Source organism: Pipistrellus kuhlii, unplaced genomic scaffold, assembly GCF_014108245.1.
Source record: "Pipistrellus kuhlii isolate mPipKuh1 unplaced genomic scaffold, mPipKuh1.p scaffold_m20_p_1, whole genome shotgun sequence".
Classification (NCBI taxonomy): Eukaryota; Metazoa; Chordata; class Mammalia; order Chiroptera; family Vespertilionidae; genus Pipistrellus; species Pipistrellus kuhlii.
The window spans coordinates 88414607-88435630 of NW_023425404.1; the positions used below are offsets into that span (position 1 = coordinate 88414607).

General features: G+C 48.3%; 2 protein-coding genes and 1 pseudogene across 11 annotated transcripts; 1 reads left to right on the forward strand and 2 right to left on the reverse strand.

Moving 5' to 3' along the window:
* Positions 1-854: 854 nt before the first annotated feature.
* On the forward strand, positions 855-6594 carry FAM219B (family with sequence similarity 219 member B). 5 transcript variants are annotated; one of them, XM_045586805.1, is made up of 7 exons: positions 860-970; positions 1013-1148; positions 1370-1457; positions 1903-1980; positions 2094-2310; positions 2422-2470; positions 4067-4158. In XM_045586805.1, the coding sequence occupies exons 1-6, from the start codon at positions 953-955 to the stop codon at positions 2422-2424; spliced, it is 540 nt and encodes a 179-aa protein (XP_045442761.1). In that variant the 5' UTR covers positions 860-952; the 3' UTR covers positions 2425-2470; positions 4067-4158. The 5 variants fall into 5 exon arrangements, with proteins under 5 accessions (XP_045442756.1, XP_045442757.1, XP_045442759.1 ...); XM_045586800.1 differs by having other exon boundaries at positions 855-1148; XM_045586801.1 differs by having other exon boundaries at positions 855-1148; positions 4064-4155.
* Positions 6595-7696: 1102 nt separating this feature from the next.
* Positions 7697-18552, reverse strand: MPI (mannose phosphate isomerase). 6 transcript variants are annotated; one of them, XM_036455596.2, is made up of 8 exons: positions 18460-18552; positions 17841-17968; positions 14872-15072; positions 13825-13966; positions 13068-13250; positions 9550-9723; positions 8686-8894; positions 7697-8393 (listed from the first exon to the last, which is right to left on the reverse strand). In XM_036455596.2, exons 1-8 carry the CDS (start codon positions 18473-18475, stop codon positions 8175-8177), a joined length of 1272 nt encoding a protein of 423 aa, XP_036311489.1. In that variant the 5' UTR covers positions 18476-18552; the 3' UTR covers positions 7697-8174. The 6 variants fall into 6 exon arrangements, with proteins under 6 accessions (XP_036311489.1, XP_045442754.1, XP_036311497.1 ...); XM_045586798.1 differs by lacking the exon at positions 14872-15072; XM_036455604.2 differs by lacking the exon at positions 13068-13250.
* Positions 10191-10395, reverse strand: LOC118709620 (annotated as a pseudogene).
* Positions 18553-21024: the final 2472 nt, after the last annotated feature.

Genomic DNA, 21024 nt, shown 5'->3' on the forward strand with positions numbered 1-21024 from the left:
AGTGACATCACCACCAGAGTAAAACCCCTGGGCTTGGAGAAATTCACTCTCTTCTGCCATGCAGCCTGCGTGAGTGGGACAGAGCCCATGCTAGCATGGAAAAGACTCTTGTTTATTGCATCGGACTCGGCTCCCTGGTGGTTCTTGGGGATCACGAAGTCTTGGTGTAACAGTTTGAAACTCTCTCCTATTGTTAGATAGTCCCTAGAACTGTAAACTCTGTCATTATAAACTCTGGCACTGTAAGACAGTCTGTTATTCTGTAAAATAACTGTTTTTTAGTTCAAATAATAGAAAAAGATAAACCTTGCAAGATCGCCATCCAAATGTAATAGATAATTCCCATATCCGTATGCCAAGTACAAAATCATGTATTCAAAGTTACAACTGCCTGTAACAATAACTCACACAGAGCCCTTTGTAGTATCTGCAAAGAGGCTCGAACAGTATAAATATGGGAGACTTCGTCTATGTTGGGGTTCAGAGGTTTGGGAAGAGACACCTCCCTCTGGGCCGCGCACAATAAACGACTCCTAGTTAATTGGCTCATTAAGGCATCTAGTATCTCATTCGATAACTTCCAACGCAGCAATACCTCCTTCGCACACAGTTCCTTTCCGTCCAACCCGGCTCCCCCTGCAATGTGACCCGTGACACAGGCGGAGACCACGTGCGCGCAGGGGCTAAAGACGCCCCCAACTCTCCACAAACACCAACATTTGATTTCCGTTAGAAACAGAGCCAGCCAGGAGATCCCAGATTCAGGGCCCCTACTGCAGGGAAGCGGGAGAAGGGACTGAGGTTTGCCCGCCCCGGAAGAGCGGGTGGCTGGGCACGCCCTCAGCCGGCGGGGCCGGAAGCTCTGCGGCCACCACCGCGCCCGCTCGCCACCATCTTGTAGGAAGAGAGCGCCTCCCTCGGTCCTGTCCGCTAGGCGGGGTCGGGCGAGGCCATGGCGACTGAGCAGCGCGGCGGGCACGCGCCGCGAGCCTCCCCGCCAGGAGCCGGGCGGCGCGGGGCACGGCCTGCGGGGCCGCCCTCCGCGCCGAGCGGCCGCGGAGCCCCCCGCCAGGGGGAGCCGCCGGCGGCCGTGGAGAAGCGGGGGCCGTACATGGTGAAGCGCGGGCCTTCCCTTCAAGCCAAGCTGCGTGAGTGCGGCCCGATGGGGTCTGCTGGGCGGCCTGCCGCGCCCCGCGAGCACCCCCCCCCCCCCCCCCGGCGGGCCCGGAGCCCCGCTGGGGCGACCCCGCAGGCACCTGCAGCCCCTCCCGGCCCGATAATCTGTTCGCCGAGAGCAGGCTCCTGGCGTTTGGGAGAAACGGCCGGCCGAGTGGGGAACACCCGCTAACCTGGACCCTTTGACTTCCAGAGAAGCACCGGGACCTGGCCAAGGCCGCTCTGCGGAGGAAGGGCATGCTGCGGGCCTCGCCGAGCCGCCCCGACTCCTCCGGGAAAAGGTGTCCGCAGGAGGAAGTGTCCTCTGAGGAGGCTGGGAGGCGCTGGGCTCACGCTTAAGGTCCAGCTAGGGATTCCCCTGATGCCAACCTGTCAGGGTCACTATTTTAAAATAGGAAGGAAAACGACCTTTTTCTTTTTATTTCTTTAAGAATGTGATGGTGTCACAGCAAGGGGCTGTGGAATCATTCACTGTCTTAAGTTAGGGAGGAGCATCATGGCTGGGTGGAGTGAAGATGGACAGCAGACGGGAGGAGCAGTGCTGTCAGCAGCGGGGGTGGAGTGGGGAAGTGCCTGTGTAGCACAGCTGGCGGTGGTGGCTGTGTGACAGGCAGAAGGCAGGTCAGGAGTAGAGCCGCCCTTTTCCATAAAGGGAAAGGATTCTGTCTTTCCCTGTAAATGCTGGTGCTTCATCTATGCCTGATCTCTTCTCCCATCTTCCCTCAGGTCAGTGAAGTTTAACAAGGGCTATACGGCTCTTAGTCAGAGTCCAGATGAAAACCTGGTTTCCCTCAACTCTGACAGGTGAGTGCTCTCCTTGGAAATACCCCTTGAGAGGTGACTTGGGTAAAACTGCAGATTGCTTGGTGCCTTCACTAGTCCCCTCTCTCTTCCAAAACCCTTCATGCATGTTCCAGGGCTGTCTTCTTTGGAGCACTATTCCATCCCAAGATGGCTTGCTCAGAGGACTCAGAGGATTCATGCTGCTCTTGGATTTGGAGCTCCAGCCTTGTCTGGAGAAACCATCTTTCCCTATTATGTCTTGCACTGTTAGTGACAGTGTCCTTGTCCCTGCTGGAGCCATTGAAGGAACCATTTGTATACTCAAAGCAAATTCTGGTCTTGAATCCTATGGTGTGTGGTCTTCATAAGTACTGCAGACCCTCGTGCATGCTCTTCACCTTGTCATTTTCAGCGGTGCTTCGTAGGCATCCCCCTGAATTAACTGTCTTCCTCTTCTCCTAGTGATGGGGAGCTGGAATCCAGATACTCCTCCGGGTATTCCTCTGCAGAGGCAAGTGCAGAGTGCCTTCTTGCGTGGGGCCAGGCATCAGGCAGTGTTATCACCACTGCCGAGTACTTGTCTAGTGCCTGCTGTATGCGCAGCACAATGCCAGACTTCCAGTTGGTTCTCCAATTTACTCTCTCCTCCTCCCACAGCAGAGGTATAGGTGACTGAGGAGGGCTGTTGAAAGTTCAGAACACCATAGACCCTTAGGGCTGGAAATGGCCTCACAAATCTTCTAGTTCAGTTCCCACTGAGAAAAGGAATCTAAGAACACTAAGTTAAGTATACAATTTTACCTACAATATATGTTCCCAAAAATTCTAGTTTAGCACTTCTTAGTTGGGATTCAGGAATCTGTATTTTAACAACTCCACCAGGTGATTCTCATCATGAGAGAAGTTTGGGAAACACTGCTCTAGAAAAATCCCAGCCAGGTGTTTACCAGCCTCTGCTCGGTTGCTTCTTATAATCAGGTACTCACTACCTCCAAGAAACCTTGTTGCCCATCCTCCCTCCAGCAGATATGCACAATTCCTTCTTAATGCAGCTCTTAGAGCTAAGTCTTCCTTATTAATTTGAAATGTCTCCTGCACCTGGACTCAGTGGTCCTAAGCCAGCCCTCCCAGTCACACAGTAATTCTAGTCTCCCATTTTTTGATAATCTTTTATCTGACATCAGTATTCCTGCCCCTCCCCTGGCCATCCTCCACCAAGCTTACTTGCTTCCAGGCCAAACAACCTCTGTTCATCTATGGGAACTCGGATTGAGATACTCTTGGGCTGGTCTTTTGGATGTGTTGCCAGAGTGATTGTCCCAGACAGAAACAAGGGATGTAGAGTTCTGGCATGAGTTTTGACAGCAGCGAAGTGCTGGGGACATGACTATTTCTTCCTTAGACTCCTGGAAACCGTTAACTAACCCCAAGTTTCTGCCAAAGAGAATAGAGGCAGTTTTTAAATTGCATCCTCCTTGTATATCTGGATGCCTAAAATTATTAAAACTAAGAAAAATTAGCCAAGAACCAGAGAAAGTCCTACACTGTTCCCAGTCTGACTTCCCTTCTGCTCAGAGGAGCTGGTAAAACCAGTCTGACAGGTTCCACTTTGCAGGGGATGAGCTTTGCAGGCATAGGAGGACAATATGTCTAATGATAGTGCCGACAAGGCTGCGCTCTACCCTGTTGTACTGTAACTTATATTCCTTTATTATTCTACCTCACCGTTGTGGTGTAATTGTCTCATATTTTTCAGCCTTCATAGGGACCACTCTAGCTTCCCAGTGGGAATGGTCAGAGCATTGATTTTCAAACATATTCTAGAATCTGGTGTTTACATCAGATTCCTCCTTATTTAGTGAGAGTAACTCCCCTGCGGGTTTGTGACAGTGCAGGTTGGACATTACTGGCCCAGACTCCTGGGTGCCCCTCACTGCTGGCTGAGGCACAGGTAGAAAAAGCTGGCATTTCCACCTACAATCCAGGAATGTATGGGATTGACCTGAGGGTGGAGAATGGACAGGAAGGAAATGTGAGTCTGCATTTTGGGCAGCAGTTATTTCAGCTTTGCAGACTGGCTTATAGTTTTCTCTCCTGCTTTTAGCAGGTGAACCAGGATGTGAGCCGCCAGCTGCTCCAGGATGGGTATCACCTGGATGAGATTCCAGATGATGAGGACTTGGACCTCATTCCTCCCAAGCCTATGGCCTCAACGTGCTCCTGCTGCTGGTGCTGTCTTGGGGACTCTTCCTCTTGTACCCTCCAGTAGACATAAGTCCCTAAAACAGGCCCTGCTTGCCGTGCCTGCAGATCTGTTTTGGCTCTTCATAGGTCACAGACTGCGTTCCCAGAATCACTTGAGGTACTGGCCTTCAGGGAAGTCAGTGACCTGTAGTTACCCCTTACCTGGTGCTTCTCAGGCAGGAGGCCCCCATCTGGGTGATAGGGTAATATGTGGAATTCTGCTGTTGGAGCAGAGTTTGGTGAAGCCATTTAATAGGGGTGGGAATAGAGGAATTTTGATTCTTAGGGTGAGTGACAATGCTAGCTAAGAAAAACACGTGACATCCTGGCTGGTATTTGTTGTCATGCTCTTTGGATGGAAAAGAGCTTTTGTGCCCAGTTTGTGTTGTATGGAGGCAGAAAAGTTGTGGCTTGCACTGGGAATTTTAGAAAAAGAATTCATATGTGACCAGTTCAAGAAATTCCTTAAGCTCTCCTTCCTAGCTCCAAGATGGGTTTGCCCTTCAAGAGAGCATAAAGCTTTGGCCCTTTTCTGGTTGTGCCTGACTGTTGCAAGGAGGATAACAGCTTGCTTGATGACACAGCAGGTTCCAGAATCCCTGGACCCAGATCATTCCCAAGTGGTCCAACTCTATGAGTATGTTTGTCATTCCTTGGCTGCAATCCTCCACCTTGGTCTTAGCTAGTTTCTCCATCCAGTCTTGGAGCTAAATGTTGGCCCAGAAGCCTACAGATTTTGGTTACCAGGAGAGATAGCTGCAGGGTCTCTCTATGTAACAGCCTGTAAACCTGAGAAGTAGCAGTGGTGAGAAGTATACTGGCTAAGCTGTGTGTGGGCTCTGACATAGATGGAGACGCAAACAGATGGGGAGTAGGGACCTGTGCCAGCTCCCAAGGCCTCTGCCTGAGGAGACAGTCTGCCATTGCAGAGGGCCTCCCTTAACTCATTGTGGACCATTCTGTTGTGTCCAGCTGTCCAGGTTCCGTGACCACAGTATGGGCCTCACAGTGGATACTCAGGATTGGACTTTTTACAGTAAACCTCTGCGTGCAGCACAGCCTCTCAGCCCCCAATGTGAACATGGCAAAGACACATGACCCTACTAGACAGCATACCTTGCTAGACTACCCATCTCCCTAGAATTTAGTTTTAGTATTTTTGTGTTTTTTGCCTTACCTGGAACCTTGGTGAGAACTGAATGGGAGTGGGCAGGCTTCCTAGCCCAAGGGGTATGATAGTCAGGATTGGATTGTGGGTTCCACATGGGAAAGTGCCTAGTCTCATGACTTATTGGATGCCCTGTCACCAATAGGGGTATATGAGGGATGGCATGGACTCTCTTTTGCTCTCCTACTGCATGAGGTGATTAAAAGACTGAAAATGTCAGATTAAAAGGCCATATTTATCAGAGGACTAGCCTCATGGGAGTAATCCTATTAGCTTGATTGGCATCTATATTGGTGCTTTTCTCAAATCTCAGAAAGCTGAGAGGAATTCTGTATCTAGGGGGCTGTAGCTAACTTATTCTATAATCTCACAGTGCACACAGCAAGAGAGAGATGGGACAGGGACCAGAGGCACTGCTGGCATAAGGGAGGTAAATATGGTCATTCTATTCTGCAACTCTATATAGGTTCCCACTTACCTAGCACTTTGAAAATGCTTGCAGGGAATGAGGACTTCTCCATTCTGAACCCCTTGCCCATCTACAGATTTATCCAGGCCTTTCTGGCTTCTGCATAGGTGACAAAATGTACACAAAGGGGCTCAGATGTAGGACAGTGTAAAGAAAGTGGCTGTGGCAGCCCAATGTGGGACAGTTTTCTGTGAGGGAGGTGGTTAGGACAGTGGGCCAGTGACCTAAGCATTTGGTAATGGCTGGTGCGTGCTGAAGGTGGCAACAGAACCCAAGACCAAGGCCCTCAGGATCATTGTTGCTATTAACACTAGCATATTTGGCTGCAGCTGTTCCTGAAGAGGATGTTCCAGAGTTGGTTGACATTGAATGGGAGACATTATCTTTGTGGGGAAAGTTGCGGGAACCTGAAATAGGGGACAGTGTGTAGTGAGGCGGGATAGGTTTGGGGCCAGAAGCTAAAGTATCACCAAAAGGCACCAAGAAGCCCAGTACCAAACAGCCTTATTGAAAGAGCTGGGTATTCTGCAGGTGACAGTGCCCTGAGGACAGGGGTGTATTCAGGCTTTACCTGACTGATGGGAGTGGTGCTCTGTGGTGTTTAGAGTACTCTGTAGAACTCTTGGCTAAGGCTCCATAGCTCTTACCATAAATACAGTCAGGGTAGTTGAGCTCTCTGTTGCAATGGGATTTTTAAGGAAGGTCCAGGCCACAGTCATTGCCACTTCTAAATTCTAAAATAAATATCCAAATAGCCTGGCCAGTGTTGCTCAGTGGTCGAGTAGTTCAATTCCCAATCTGGGCACATGCCTGGGTTACAGGCTCCATCCCCTGTGTGGAGCATGCAGGAGGCAGCTGATCAATAATTCTCTCATCATTGATGTTTATCTCTCCCTTGCCAATCCTCTGAAATAAATGAAAATATAGAAAAGAAAATAGCCTATTAGCCCCAACTGTGACCATTCCTCCCAGGAGCTCCTCTCTGCTCTTCCCAGTAGGCTTTGTTTTCAGACCTGCTTCACTGGGGACCGTGGGTGGAATCAGCCTTTGCACATCACTTCTCTTTAGAATGAGCTCCCTTTGACAGACCTTTTCTACCAGGTTTCTTTGTTTTTTTAAGCCAAGGACATTTGGGGGCCAAGAAAACCCAGAACAGATTGACCAGAACTTTTTTTTTTAAGAGTAGTTTCCTAGAATTCACTTGCATGGGGAGTCTAGTGTGGGATATAGCCCGGAAAGATCCTTTTGTGAGAATCCAAACCCTTATCCCACAGGAAGGAACCAATAGACTGGGTTTCTGCTTAGTCTGGGGTGATAAGCTCTAACAGAATCTTCAGTGACAAAGCACAGCTGTGCCGCCTCCTGCAGAAGTGTGTCCCCTGAGATGGTAGGCACAGGGAAAGTTATATGCCCTCCTAGGAACTTCCTGCCAGTTTAGAAAAAGTACTTAGGTTGCCTCTTCACAAGACGAATTGTATTATCTTGACCCTGTATCTATAATGACTGTATTCCAGAGAAGTGGCTAACAAACTTTCTCTGTGAAGGGCCAGTCAGTACTTTGCAGGCTATACAGTTTGACCTATCTACTCAATTTTGTAACCTGAGAGCAGGCAGGGAGTATTGTAAATGAGTAGGTGTGGCCAAACCTAGGCTGCTGATTTTAGCAAGCTAATCTCAGCCCAAAGGCCAGCTCAAATCCTTAAGAATCTTGCTCTTTTATAACCTTCCCACTGTCTGAAGGGCCCAAGGCCTGCCTGTAAGCTCTGCATCTGAGGCTGAAGCTGGTCACACCTTCCTATAAAAGTGCTCTAGAGCCCAGCCTACCCACTTCAGAGACTGAAATACCAAAGATTCAGTGCCTCAACACAAGTGATCTTTTAATTGCTTTGACAAAGCAAGAGGGTGACAAGGAACAAAACTGGTACACAGGCCTAAGCTTTCACTCCTCTGCCACTGAAGAAATGGGCACTCCCACGGCCAGAACCCTGTTCTTAGAAATTAGTTACTACCCTTTTGCTGTAACTGATGTTGAGCTAACTATAGGTTTCACCAACTTGTCTAATACTGCAGATAAAATAACTGTTCTATCCGGCATTGAATTTGTGTCAGGAGTGGTGAGAATACAAATGGAGTGTTGCCCCTTACTCCTCACCTGGGCCCCTCCCAGGAAGATGGTTCAGCCTAGGCTTGCTCAGGAGTTGCTACCTTTTGAGTTCACTGCAGGAAGTACTCAGTCCAGAGCAGGGAAGGAGTTTGGGCTGGGCCTGAGGAGTTAAAAGTGGCCAGGATTTAGGGTGACTTGACTGGGCAGGAGAGCCAGGATGGCTATGGCCTCTACAACAGACAGCAAGCACGAAATATCAGCAGGTCCTCAGGCACAGTGAGCTTCAGTGAGACACTCTCATTGGCCCCAATGAAGAGCACCCCACCACGCTGCAGGGGGATTACTGCCTGGGCTGTGGGAGTGCTGGCTGTCACTGTACCCTGCACCATTAAAAGGATGCTGGCGGAGTCCAATGCTGAGACTTTATATTCAGTGACTGAACCAGGGACCTGGGTGGGAAGAAACAAAAGAATGATGTAGCTCAGTCTCTGCTCCAACAGCTCACAGGCACAGGACAACCCCATGGACCACCTTCTCTCCCACTGCTCACCTCTTGTCAGCATGGAGGCCTACATCTGGACCCCGGCACAGAGGAGTGGGCAGGCCCTGGGCCATATCTCACCAAATGAACTTAGCAAGAAAAGGAAACCCCGCCCCAAGTATAGCCCACAGTGTGGTTTGCCAGGGTTTATCATGCCCCACAAAAAAAGCAAAGAACACCCACCATGGCCCCCTACTCACCTCCATCTTCATAACAGCAAAGTCTGGTACAGGGGGTGCGTAGAGAGAAAGGTAGGGGTCTTCCTGGCTCCATTTTGGAGGAAAGAGCCTGTCCTTGCTGGGGCTGGGAGTATAGCTGAGCATTTCACACAGAGTTGGCACATCGATGAACTTTGATGTCAGGCCAGCACGTACTGTGTTGTCTGAACACGCCATGCACTCCACACAGTCTGAGGACATATGCTAAGCTGATGAAGGATGCCTTGGTGTTTGGCTCTCCAAGGCTGGTCCTTCAAACTTGAGCACTACCAATCCACAGCAGCTAGGTAAGAACATGTGAAGTGCATTCTCTGGGAGAATAAGCTAAAATGTTGGATACAAAAACAGGTGGCAGTTCACCCGCTGTTAGGGGTAGTCAGGTTCACCTTTGGGGAGCCACAACCCTCCTCAGACTCCTAATTCTCTCAGAAATTCCTGTCCATGATGGACATAGGGCCAACAATCAAAATGGAGCACCCTTCTATGGCAACATGTATTTTAATATAAAATCCTTGAGTTGATAGGACAAAAATGAAGGCAGTGTGATGCAGGAGAGAGAACGAACTTTAGCCAAGATAGCCTAGGTTCAAATTGTGGTTCCCACACATTGACAGGGTTTAACATGAATATCATAACCTCAAGGAGTTAGTATGATGATTCAAGCAGTGTCTGACATCATCTTAGTACTCATCATCCTTCCTGGTCTCTTGCTTGCTGACTAGGAACTCTGGAAGTCAGAACTGATAGGGCCCTAAAGGTCTCAAGCACCCTCTCCGCCGTTTGTCTGGTAGGGGACCCAGGGCCCAAGGGAGATGGCAGGGGGCTCACTGCTAAAACGTGGCTCACCTCCTTTCAGGTAGGCATGGGGCACATTGGCCTCAAGAAACATGGCTTCCCCTGGCTTCAGGGTAAGCAGGTTCAGGAAGTAGATGGCAAAGCATCCGATATCACCTGGATACTGCTGGTGCAGCTGCAGTAAGAGCTCCCCACAGATGTCCTCCACATTGTTTCCGGCAGCCACTGAGAATCACAGAGCACCCCAAGAGCATTTAGGTACACTCAGTGGTATTTACAGCCCCACCTCAAGAGAGTCAAGTGCCTGCCCACAAGAATCTAAACCAGCCACATGCTCAACCTTTTGGAGGCCAGCCTTCCTTGATATTCCAGCTTACAGATGCCATTTTTTCTGTATGCCCAGCAGGCATTATGTCGTATGGCCTGGCCACTGTGGCTCACTTGGCTGAACATCATCCCATGCCTGTTCGATTCCCAGTCAAGACACATGCACAGGTTGAGGGCTTGATCCCCAGTAGGGGGCTTGCAGGAGGCAGCTGATGGATGTTACTCATGTTTCCTTCCTCCCTCTAAAAAGTCAATAAAAACATTAAAAAAAAAAAAAAAAAAAGCTAGGTTGGTTTCTCACCCTCAGCATTTTGACAGTTTGGGCTAGCTGATTCTTTGTTATGGAGGCTATCCTTTGCATTGTAGGATGTTTAGCAGCATCCCTGAGTTCTACCCACAGATACCACTAGCCCCTCAACCCAGGTTTTTCGTTTGTTTTTCTTTTTTCATTCCTTCTCCCTGCTCCAAAAATACATTTAATATAATGTCCTTGGATAGAGTACATATCAGATATTAAACTGATAAGAACAGATACTACACTTGATCTTAGCCAAAAGGCCAAGAAGCGACCAACCAGGTTTTATGGTTTTGTTTTTGTTTTTTAAATAAGGTGTGAAGGGCTGGGCCCAGCCTGTCCCCTCACCCTCTTTCTTTTTTTTTCTTTTTTTTTTAATTTATTGATTTTTTACAGAGAGGAAGAGAGAGGGATAGAGTTAGAAACATCGGTGAGAGAGAATCATATATCAGCTGCCTCTTGCACACCCCTACTGGGACCTTTCAGTCACAGGCCAGAATCGAACCTGGGACCTTTCAGTCACAGGCTGATGCCCTATTCATTGAGCCAAACCGGATTTGGCTGTTTTTTTGTTTTTTTTTAATCAGAGAGAGAGAGAGAAACATCAATGATGAAAGAATCATTTATTGGCTGCCTCCTGCACACCTCCCACTGGGGATCAAGCCCAAAACCTGGGTATGTGCCCTTGACGAATCTTTCAGTCCGCAGGCCGATGCTCTATCCACTGAGCCAAACTGGCTAGGGCTTAACCCAGGCTTGACAACAAAAATGTCTCCAGATAATTGCCAATGTCCCCTAGTTCAGCGTTTTTCAACCGCTGTTCCACGGCACACTGTTGCCTGGTGTGCCGTAGGTGCAGAAAAGACAAGAATTTTATAATTTTTCACTATTTTGTTTACTTAATATTTCATAATAAAGTAATTATAAAATACTTTCTTTGTGTTTATTTGATTCCTATTCAAGAGAATTACTTTATATATAGTCAATATAGGCACAGAGTTAAATTTTTTAACATTTTCTAATGGTGGTGTGCCTCATGATTTTTTTCATGAAACAAGTGTGCCTTTGCCCAAAAAAGGTTGAAAAACACTGCCGTAGTTGAGAACCACTGTTCTAGGAACTCAAAATCTAATTAAGAGATAACATAAGAATTCAGCCTTTCCCTTTTTTAGCACTGAAAGTACTGCATCTCAGAAAATTACTCAGTCCCAGGTTGGTCACCTCAGATAGCATGAGAAAGAATGCACCAACTGCCGAAACCAGTTTGGCTCAGTGAATAGAGCCAAACTGAGTCTGTGGACTGAAAGGACCCAGGTTCGATTCCGGTCAAGGGCATGTACAATGGTTGCAGGCACATCCCCAGTGGGGGCTGTGCAGGAGGCGGCTGGTGGATGTTTCTCTCTCATCGACATTTCTAGCTCTCTATCCCTCGCCCTCTCTGTGAAAAAAATCAATAAAATATATTTTAACCCTTTGCACTCCGCTGTCCCCTCTCAGGGGACATCGGAATTCTAGCATATCATTCGGATGTCCCCTCTCAGGGGAGACTGCAGTTTATTAGTGATTACGGGGAATTGAGTTTCCGCCGCAAAGTAGCGTCGAGTAGCTGGTAGCCAATGTCCAGAATGGTTCGGAGTGCAAAGGGTTAAAAAGAAAAAGAAAAAAAAGAATGCAGCATCGGCCAAAATGTGAGTTCAGCTTGGGCTAGAGTGGTGAGGGAAGATTTTCAGAAATAAGCAGGGAGAGGGGTGGGGGTAACAGCTGAGTTGTCTTAAATGTATTGGAGGGGAGGGTATTTGTAAGTAAAACCAGAGTGTGTCAGTGTCATATGAAGAAACCAGCTGGTCTACATTGGAGGGTTCTGAGTTCATACAGATAGCTGAATGCCTACTCTGGGCTAAGCACTTGGGCACAGAAAGGTCAAGGAGACAGGTCTATGGCCTGTCTGCACATGATACAGACTCACAGGTGTCAAGGACTATACCTGACATGAACAAGGTGCTATGAGATTTCCAGATAGAAGAAACCACTTCTGCTGTGAGTGCAAGAATCCCTAAAGGGACAGACATGCTAGCAGAAAAAACACCAAAAAACAAAAAAAAACAATTGGTAGGCTTGGATAAAACAGTTGCTTGTTGCTCAAAATAGTGGTAGGGGAAATGTGTAGAGACAGAATCAAGAGAGTTCTGGGGTTACCTGGAGAAGGAGCTGGGGCCTCATGTGTTCTATGTAAGCTCATAGGTGAGAGTCCATTCTGCTTTGTTTTTCACTATTGATTCTCTAACCCAGTGGTTGGCAAACTCATTAATCAACAGCACAACGATTGAAATTTATTTTGAGAGCCGAAAACCAACTTCTGCACATGGGCCATGAAGTTTCAATCACACTACATGTGCTTCCACATATGGTATTTTGAGGAAGAGCCACACTCAAAGGGCCAAAGAGTCACGTGGCTAGCGAGCCGCAGTTTCCTGACCACTGCTCTAACCCAAAGATGGCCACACCCACCACAGTCATTGCCTGAACTCCCCTTAATTAGCACAAGGTTGGGCACAGGGCAGGTATTTAAGATATATTAATTGAGAGCTCTGAACATCAGACATATAGAGGAGAGAGAAAATCCCCTTCCTTCCTGTTATCTAGCTCCAACGTACAAATCGATCCATAGGGGGCAGCAGTATGAATGGGGAAATCTTGGAATTCTGGGTGAAAACATCCTAATTGTCTTCCAGACCAATCTGTCTCCAGCCATCTAAGAAGATGGCCAGTTAGGGCCCTGGTCCACAAAGATTAAAAAAGAAATGTTAAGTCATCAACAGGCCACCTAAGTCAGGCCTGTTTTAGTGTTCCACTTGTGCAAAGGGGTTGAGAACCCTGTCCCCATAGCCCAGTGTCTGTGCTGGGGACCTAGGACAGGATGCTGGCCCCAGCCCATGGTGACACCCACCTTGCTGGGAGATCCGCTTCACCAGCAGGTTGAGCTGCTCCACCACCAGCTGCTTCTTGCTTTCCATCAGGTGGGAGAAACTGCTCTTCAGAGCAGAGGCCATGGCCTGGGAGTCGTGGCTTAGGCTCTGCTTTAGCTGGGCTGTTGCATTATCTCCAACTAGGAACTGGAACTCGGGCACTTCTGCAGGAAGGCCAGGCCAGGGCCCATATCAGGAATGGCAAGATGGAACCCACAGAAGTGGGAAGTTGCAGGAGGCCTATCCATCCCATCCCTAACCAAGAAGTCAGGCGGTGCTAAGCAAACTTCAGTGAAAACCAACTGCTGCGCCGAAACCAGTTTAGCTCAGTGGTAGAGCGTCGGTCTGCGGACTGAAAGGTCCCAGGTTCGATTCTGGTCAAGGGCATGTACCCGAGTTGCAGGCACATCCCCAGAAGGGGGTGTGCAAGAGGCAGCTGGTCGATGTTTCTCATCGACGTTTCTAGCTCGCTCTCTCTCCCTTCCTCTCTGTAAAAAATAAAATATATTTAAAAAAAAAAGAAAAGAAAAGAAAACCAACTGCTTACCAACCCTCAGCAACCACACTAAGCCTGATCTCACAGGATTATCCCAGTGGCTTTAAGAATTCATAAGGCTAACCAGCCTTTCAGTTCCTGTGGCATTCAACCTGTTCTTGGCCACTGTTCTAGCTCAGCCCTAGGTTGCCCATGTATTCTAGCCCCAATATGCATGTTGTCAGCATGTTACTCAACCTTACTTGTCAGAAAGGTAACAATTTCCTCAACTGGCCGGAAGCCACATAAGCCCTGAAAGGAGGTGAGGGCAATGGCCATTTCTGGCTTATGGTTGGCATCAGGGTAGTGCTGTGGAGCCTGGAGGTGCAGCTTCTCTGCCAATTCCTGTGGGATGGCCAGGGGAAGAAGAGGAAGGTCAAGGTGCAGCCATCATCTAGCAGGATACCATTCCCACCCAGGCCCCAGACAGCAGTAGCTTTCTACTTCTAGCAGCAAGCCCAATCAAGGCATAACGCAGAAATTTCAGGTTCAGCCAACCCAGGGCAGAGACATGGACCAAATCTGGAGAAGAAATGGGGCAGTCTTAAGAGGCCTAGACTTCGAATAGGGAAACCCAAACACCAAGCCACATTCTGACACTAACAAGCTGTGTGACTTTGGATAAATCCCTCACTTCCCTGGTGTTTGCTCATCTAGAAATGAGTTTGGATAGGCAAATGCTTATGATGTTACTCATGGGCTTGTTGCAGAAAGACTCCCTGGGGGTGGAGCCAAGGCAACAGCTGGGGTACCTACCCTGTTCCAAAAGGTGTATTCCCTAAAAGAACCAAATGGAAAATGTCAGATATCAGTAGTCCTGGGCTGGGTAAAGTGAAACTCCCCTGGCATAGGCTGGTCAGTTGTTCACTTAGACATAGCTGCCAACATGTGTCACCAACACCTGGCCTTGCCAGTTGTCCGGCCTGGATTTAGCTTGGAGCTGAAGCCTAGTGTGGGTAGGTAAAAGCAGCAGTAAAAGTCGTCAGAAGGGCCAGACTGGCGTGCTCATTGGTTGAACATCAACAAATGAACCAGGAGGTCACAGTCCCATTCCTGTCAGGGCACATGCCTAGGTTGCAGGCTCAGTCCCAAGTGTGGCGTGTGCAGGAGGCAGCTGATCAATGATTCTCTTTCATCATTGTTTCTCTCTCTCTCCCTCTCCCTTCTCTGAAATCAATATATATTTTAATTAAAGGGCCTTAAAAGTAGGCTTTTCTTTACCCTGATTGTACCCCATTCTGATCATATACCTTGTTAGGATGTGCCTGGATGGAGAGGGCTGTGTCAACTGAGAGCACTTTGAAGAGGAAGGGCAGCTTGCCATTAAAGGTGTCCTTGACCTTTGAGCCCAAGCAGTCCTGGTTCTCAGCGATCCACTGGCCTAAGGTCCTCTGAGAGATGCGACTGTCAAGAATCTTGGCATCTCCCCGGGGGTGGGTCCCCATCCACAGCTGGAAAAACAGGAAATTTGGGAGGAAAGAGGGAAAAACATACACCACCAGTTTGCCTGCCCCAATCCCAGAGTTAACCTGTGTTCCCCATAGGGCAGCTGAATCCCAAGACATGCCTCCCAGCACTGGGTATAAATGATCATGCAATCATGGACCTAAAGGAGGCAGCGGACCCCAGAATACCAGGAGTCAGGAGACCCAAGCTCTAGTCCAGGTTCTGCCTCTAACCAGCTGTGATGGCTTAGACTAGTTATTTCCTGTCTCTGGGTCTTGGTTTCCTCATCTGTCCAACAAGGAGAATAATATCTGCACTGTCAAGGTCACTAGAAATATCTGATGCTCAAATAGCTCCATGAGGTGTTAGCATTCATTTATGCCATCCTGGGTTTAGAGGCTAAAGCCTCCCTATGCTTTGGCTTTTTCTCTACTAAATGGGCAGGAGAAATATATAGTATTTTAGCTTTAAAAATGTAAAAAGTGCCCTGACCAGTTTGGCTCAGTAGATAGAGCTTGCAGACTCAAGGGTCCCAGGTTTGATTCTAATCAAGGGCATGTACCTTGGTTGTGGGCACATACTAAGTAGAGTGTGGAGAAGGCAGCTGATAGATGTTTCTCTCTATCCTCCCTCTCTGTATAAAAAAATCAATAAAATATATATTTTTAAAAATGTAAAAAGTGCCCTGGCAGGTAGTTCAATTGGTTAGAGCATCATTCCAATTCGCCGAGGTTTGTGGGTTTGATCCTTAGTTAAGGCACATACAAGAAGTAACCAATGCCTGGCCGGCATGGCTCAGTGATTGAGTGTCGACCTAATAACCAGGAGTTCACAGTTCCATTCCCAATAGGCATATGCCTGGGATGTGGGCTCGATCCCCATTATGGGGCATACAGTAGGCAACTGATAAACTTCTCTCTCATCATTGATATCTCTGTCTCTCCCTCTCCTTTACTCTCTGAAATAAAATGAATAAATAAAATCCTATATAATAAATGGCTAATAGACCAAACAGTGGAACAACCAGTCACTATGACATGCACTGACCACCAGGGAGCATGTGCAGAACATGGCGAGCATTGGGTGTAGCGGGATGGTGGAGCAGGCGAGCAGGGGCGCCATACCAAAGCAGGGCACCGGTCACTGTCATTGGGGCAAGCTTCTAGTGGTTACTGAAATTTCTTTGCTCCCCTATGCTGTGGTCTGGCCTGGTGCTCGCACCCACTGCTGGTGCCAGAGCCACCACTCACATCCACTTCCAGCACCAGCCCTGCTCCCACCTCCAGCTGGTGCTGGAGCCATCACTCGCACCCGCTGCTGGTGCCGGACACCAGTCCCAATCACTTGGTGCCATCAGCTAGTGCAAGCGGCAGCTGCATGCCCTGATTGCCCCTGAGGGCTTCTCCACCTCCCCCTTCTGAGGGGCAATCAGGGCAGCAGCCGCTCACACCTGCTGAAGGCACCAGCCCCTCACATCGCTGCCAGCCCTGGCCCCAATTGCTCCACACTGTCAGCGGTGCGAGTGGGGCTGGCTCCATCAGCGTGTGGAAGCAGCAGCAGCAGGAGCAAGACTGCTGGAAGACAGAACCAGGGGCTGCAGTGAGCGGGGCCGGGTGGGGGCATGGAGGATGGGCCGAGACCTGTCCCTGTGCCCACTGCAGCCTTGTGGCCCACAATTTCTTTGAAGGTGCATGAATTCGTGCACTGGACCCCTAGTACATAAATAAAAAATAGAACCAATTAATGCATAAACAAGTGGAACAAACCAATGTATCTCTCTAATCAATAAATACTTTTTTTTGTTAATCCTCACCCAAGGATATGTTTTCCCCCATTCATTTTTAATAGAGAGTGGAAGGGAGACAGACAGACGAAGGTGTAAGAGGGATGGATTGGTTGCCTCCTGCACGTAGAGGATTGAGCCTGCAACCCAGCTACCCTCCCCTTGATAGGGACTAGAACCCATTACCTTTTGACCTTTCAGTGCAAGAGCAGGGATCAAGACTCTAACCACTGCTGGACCGGTTTGGCTCAGTGGATAGAGCGTCGGACTGCGGACTGAAAGATCCCGGGTTCGATTCCGGTCAAGGGCATGTACCTTGGTTGTGGGCACATCCGCAGTAGGGGATGTGCAAGAGGCAACTAGCTGATCGATGATTTTCTCTCATTGTTATTTCTAACTCTCTATCCCTCTCTCTTCCTCTCTGTGAAAAATCAATAAAATATATATAAAAAAAAAAAAAAGACTCTAACCACTTAGAAACACTGGCCAGGGCAATAAATAATTTTTAATCAAATAAAAATGTAAAAGTCGCCGAAACCGGTTTGGCTCAATGGATAGAGCATTGGCTTGGGGACTGAAAGGTCCCGGGTTCAATTCCGGTCAAGGGCATGTACCTTGGTTGCGGGCATATCCCCAGTAGGGGGTGTGCAAGACGCAGCTGATCGATGACTCTCATCGATGTTTCTAACTCTCTATCTCTCTCCCTTCCTCTCTGTACAAAATCAGTAAAATATATTTTTTTAAAAATGTAAAAGTCAAAGTGAAAAATTTAATTGTCTAAGACTGAATAAGAGTTCTTTGAGGAAGGAAATACTGGAAACCTCAGCCTATTATGAGAAAACCTTTCTTCTTTTGGTGCCACCATCTGGGTTCATCAACCTGTACTAATCTTAAGATCCTAGAGGGCCTCTTTCTTTGCAGTGTCCCCCTCCCAGGTGATCCACGTGTCCTTTTGAGTGGAGGAGTCTAAGTGGGCTGCCTGGCTCTCACCTCTGCATATGGCTTGTCCTCTGAGATCCGGGCCTGTGGGTCACTGCTGGCCAGTAGCCGAGCCACTTCACTGTTTGACCCCATCTTCCCCCAGGCATACTGCTGCACCACACAGGAAAGTGGGAATACTGGGGGCACAGACAGAGAGTCAGCTTCCACTCCACCCCTGAGGCCTGATCTACTGTCCCGGGGAAACTTGATACGAGCTGCGGGTTTTGTCGTGGGGAGGGGGGGGGGGGGCGGGGAGGGGAGCAAAGTCACATAAGGGGTTTGTAGGTTGTTAGCTGAGACCCTTCTCTGCAGGCCCCAATGTTCCTATCTATAAAACGGGCAAGCGGATCCTCTGCTGACGTGGGGCAGATGACGGGGAGGGAGAGGAAGAATCTTTTCCACTGCACGCTGTCTCAAGGCGACCCTCGTGCGGCCTCTTCCCTAAAGACCTTCCTCGAGGGCTGCAGTAAACGGCTCAATCCACATCACAGGTACCCCTCCCCTGCCTGACGCCCATCCGTCTTTCCGCAAAGTCCCGAGGGTGGGTTCGACCTGCCATAGCAAGTCCGGAAGGATCCCAGGATTCGACCCACACCCTCGCTCTCCTGCACCCCGGCGCAAGACCCACCTCGCTGAGAGGCCATCACGGCAGCACCGCACCTGACTTCGCCCACGTACGCCTTTCCCGGCAGCACCCGCGCGGCCCCTCTGTGCCCAGAGCTTCATGGGATACGTAGTTCTAGAGCGAGAGCCTGGGAGGCGCGGGAGCCCCCTGCGGCCATTCCTGCAATCGCTCTCCCACTCCCCAGTAACCAAGAGAAGCCGCCACCAGTTGAGAGGCTTCCAGTCTACAATCCTTAGATCTGTGTTCATTCTGGACACATTTTTCGAGAATCTTCTAAATGCCAGGACTGTTCAAAGGGCAAGATACTGATCCTTTTGCCTCTGTAGTTTACATTCTTGTGAAGGGAAGACATCAAACAAGTATAATAAATAAATAAATAAATAAATAAATAAATAAATAAATCGTATAGTATGTTGAAAAATAAGTGCTACAAAAAGGGTGCGTGGCAGTTTGCAGAATTTAAAATGTGGTCTAGGTAGACCTCGTTGAGAAGCTGACATCTAGGCACAAACAGAGTGCTCTGGGCAAAAGAAACAGCTAGAGGGAAGGTCCTAAGGTAGGAACATGGGAATGTGCCTTCCCTGTTCTGGAGTAAATAGCAAAGAGACCAGTGTAAGGGGAGCTAGTGAACAGTACAGGGGTGGTCAAAGAGGAAAGGCAGTGAGCAAAACATTGTGAAGACCAGGTTTTACTCTGAGTATCATAGTCATTAGCAGGTTTGAACAAAGAATTGCTGTTGAAACCTGCTAATGAGCAGGGACTCATTGATGCTTGATCATGATGGTAAATATCATCATGCAAGGCCCTTAGCCTGTCTGAGCTTCTCTTTCTTCATCTGTAAAAGGGGATAATGCTGGATTGACAGGGTTGTTGGAGGGTCAGATGGGATGATGTGGGATTCTAGAAGGCAGTCAGTTCTGGGGGCTCCTCTCATCCTCCCTGCCCTAAGTTCTGTAAGACTCAGAACCCAGCCCCTCCTCCAGGCTGAACTGCTCACAAGTCACAACACACACAAATCAAGGAGAGTCACCAGGAACCCTGTATGGCAAAGGCTAGCCTGGGCCTTGGATGTGGAATAAGAACACAATAGCCAAAGCTCCAGGGAACCTCTTGTGAGGGGGCTACAGTCCTGACTCTGCCTCCCCTACACTGATTCACACAGCCTCTACCAAACATGCCCAGGAAAAGAGGGGTACTGTTTTCTCTATTATGTTATGTTCATCTCTAAACATCAACACTCCCCCCTCTGGGGCCCCTTGGCTCAGGTAAATCAGCTTGCATTTCAAAGGAAACTTTACCATACACTAAGGAATAATAAAACGGAAAACAGCCGAAACCGGTTTGGCTCAGTGGTAGAGCATCGATCTGCGGACTGAAAGGTCCCAGGTTCGATTCCAGTCAAGGGCATGTACATTGGTTGTGGGCACATCCCCGGTAGGGGTGTGCAAGAGGCAGCTGGTCGATGTTTCCCTCTTATCGATGTTTCTAGCTCTCTCTCTCTCCCTTCCTCTCTGTAAGAAAATCAATAAAATATATTTTAAAATAAAAATAAAAATCAACTCAAAAAATATATTAAAAAAAAAAAAAAGAATCATACAAACAGCCCTGGCTGGTTTGGCTCAGTGGGTAGAGCGTCGACCCAGGTTCGATTCCAGTCAAGGGCACATGCCTGGGTTGTGGGCTCGATCCCCAGTGCGGAGCACACTGGAGGCAGCAGATCAATGATTCTCTCTCATCATTGATGTTTCTATCTCTCTCTCCCTTTCCTTCCTCTCTGAAATCAATAAAAATATATATTTTTAAAAAGAATCATACAAACAGCATATCTCCCCCTAGCCTTTTTGCTCAGTGGTTAGAGCACCTGACATGCAGACTGAAGGATCCTGGGTTCAATTCTGGTCAAGGGCATGTACCTTGGTTGCAGGCTCCTCCCTGGTTGGGGCACATACAGGAGGCAACTAATGGATGTGTTTCTCTCAGATTGATATTTCTCTTAGTCTTTCCCTCCCACCTCCACTCTCTAAAAATCAATGGAAAAAATATCCTCAGGTGAGGATTAAAAAACAAAACAAAAGCCGAAACCGATTTGGCTCAGTTGATAGAGTGTCAGGGATTAGATTAGGCACTGAAGGTTCTTAGAGCACTTCTCACTATGACCACCACTGAAGACAGATTCACTTCCTAATAGTATTTCTGCAGGGAGGAAGAACTTAGATTCTGGGACAGAGCCTCCACCCCATGCCACCCTCCCTACAAACAGAAAAAATGTCCATAAGGAAATCTAGGATGTTTAGAGAACCTAGAACCTTTCACCCTTACCTCTTGCTTGTCTATCTCTAGCTGAATTGATCACACTATATTATCCAATGATGATGTTTTTCTCTCTCTTCTCTACTAGGCCATGTGTCTCATTCACCATTACATATCTGCCAGTGCCCTGCTGAGACTCAATCTATAACAGCAGCTAACATTTATTTTCATCTCTTTTTTTTTAAAGTATATTTTTATTGATTTCAGAGAGGAAGAGAGAGATAGAACATCAATGATGAGAAGGAACCATTGATCAGA

Excerpts from the sequence above, each read along its gene's own strand:
- FAM219B (XM_045586800.1), top strand. The coding sequence starts at position 953 with ATGGCGACTGAGCAGCGCGGCGGGCACGCGCCGCGAGCCTCCCCGCCA. Across the intron at positions 1,149-1,369 it reads TTCCCTTCAAGCCAAGCTGC|AGAAGCACCGGGACCTGGCC; the intron begins GTGAGTGCGGCC and ends TTTGACTTCCAG. Across the intron at positions 1,458-1,902 it reads CCCGACTCCTCCGGGAAAAG|GTCAGTGAAGTTTAACAAGG; the intron begins GTGTCCGCAGGA and ends ATCTTCCCTCAG.
- MPI (XM_036455596.2), bottom strand. Across the intron at positions 13,967-14,871 it reads TCCAGGCACATCCTAACAAG|GAATTGGCAGAGAAGCTGCA; the intron begins GTATATGATCAG and ends GCCATCCCACAG. Across the intron at positions 13,251-13,824 it reads AATTGTTACCTTTCTGACAA|AAGTGCCCGAGTTCCAGTTC; the intron begins GTAAGGTTGAGT and ends GCCTTCCTGCAG.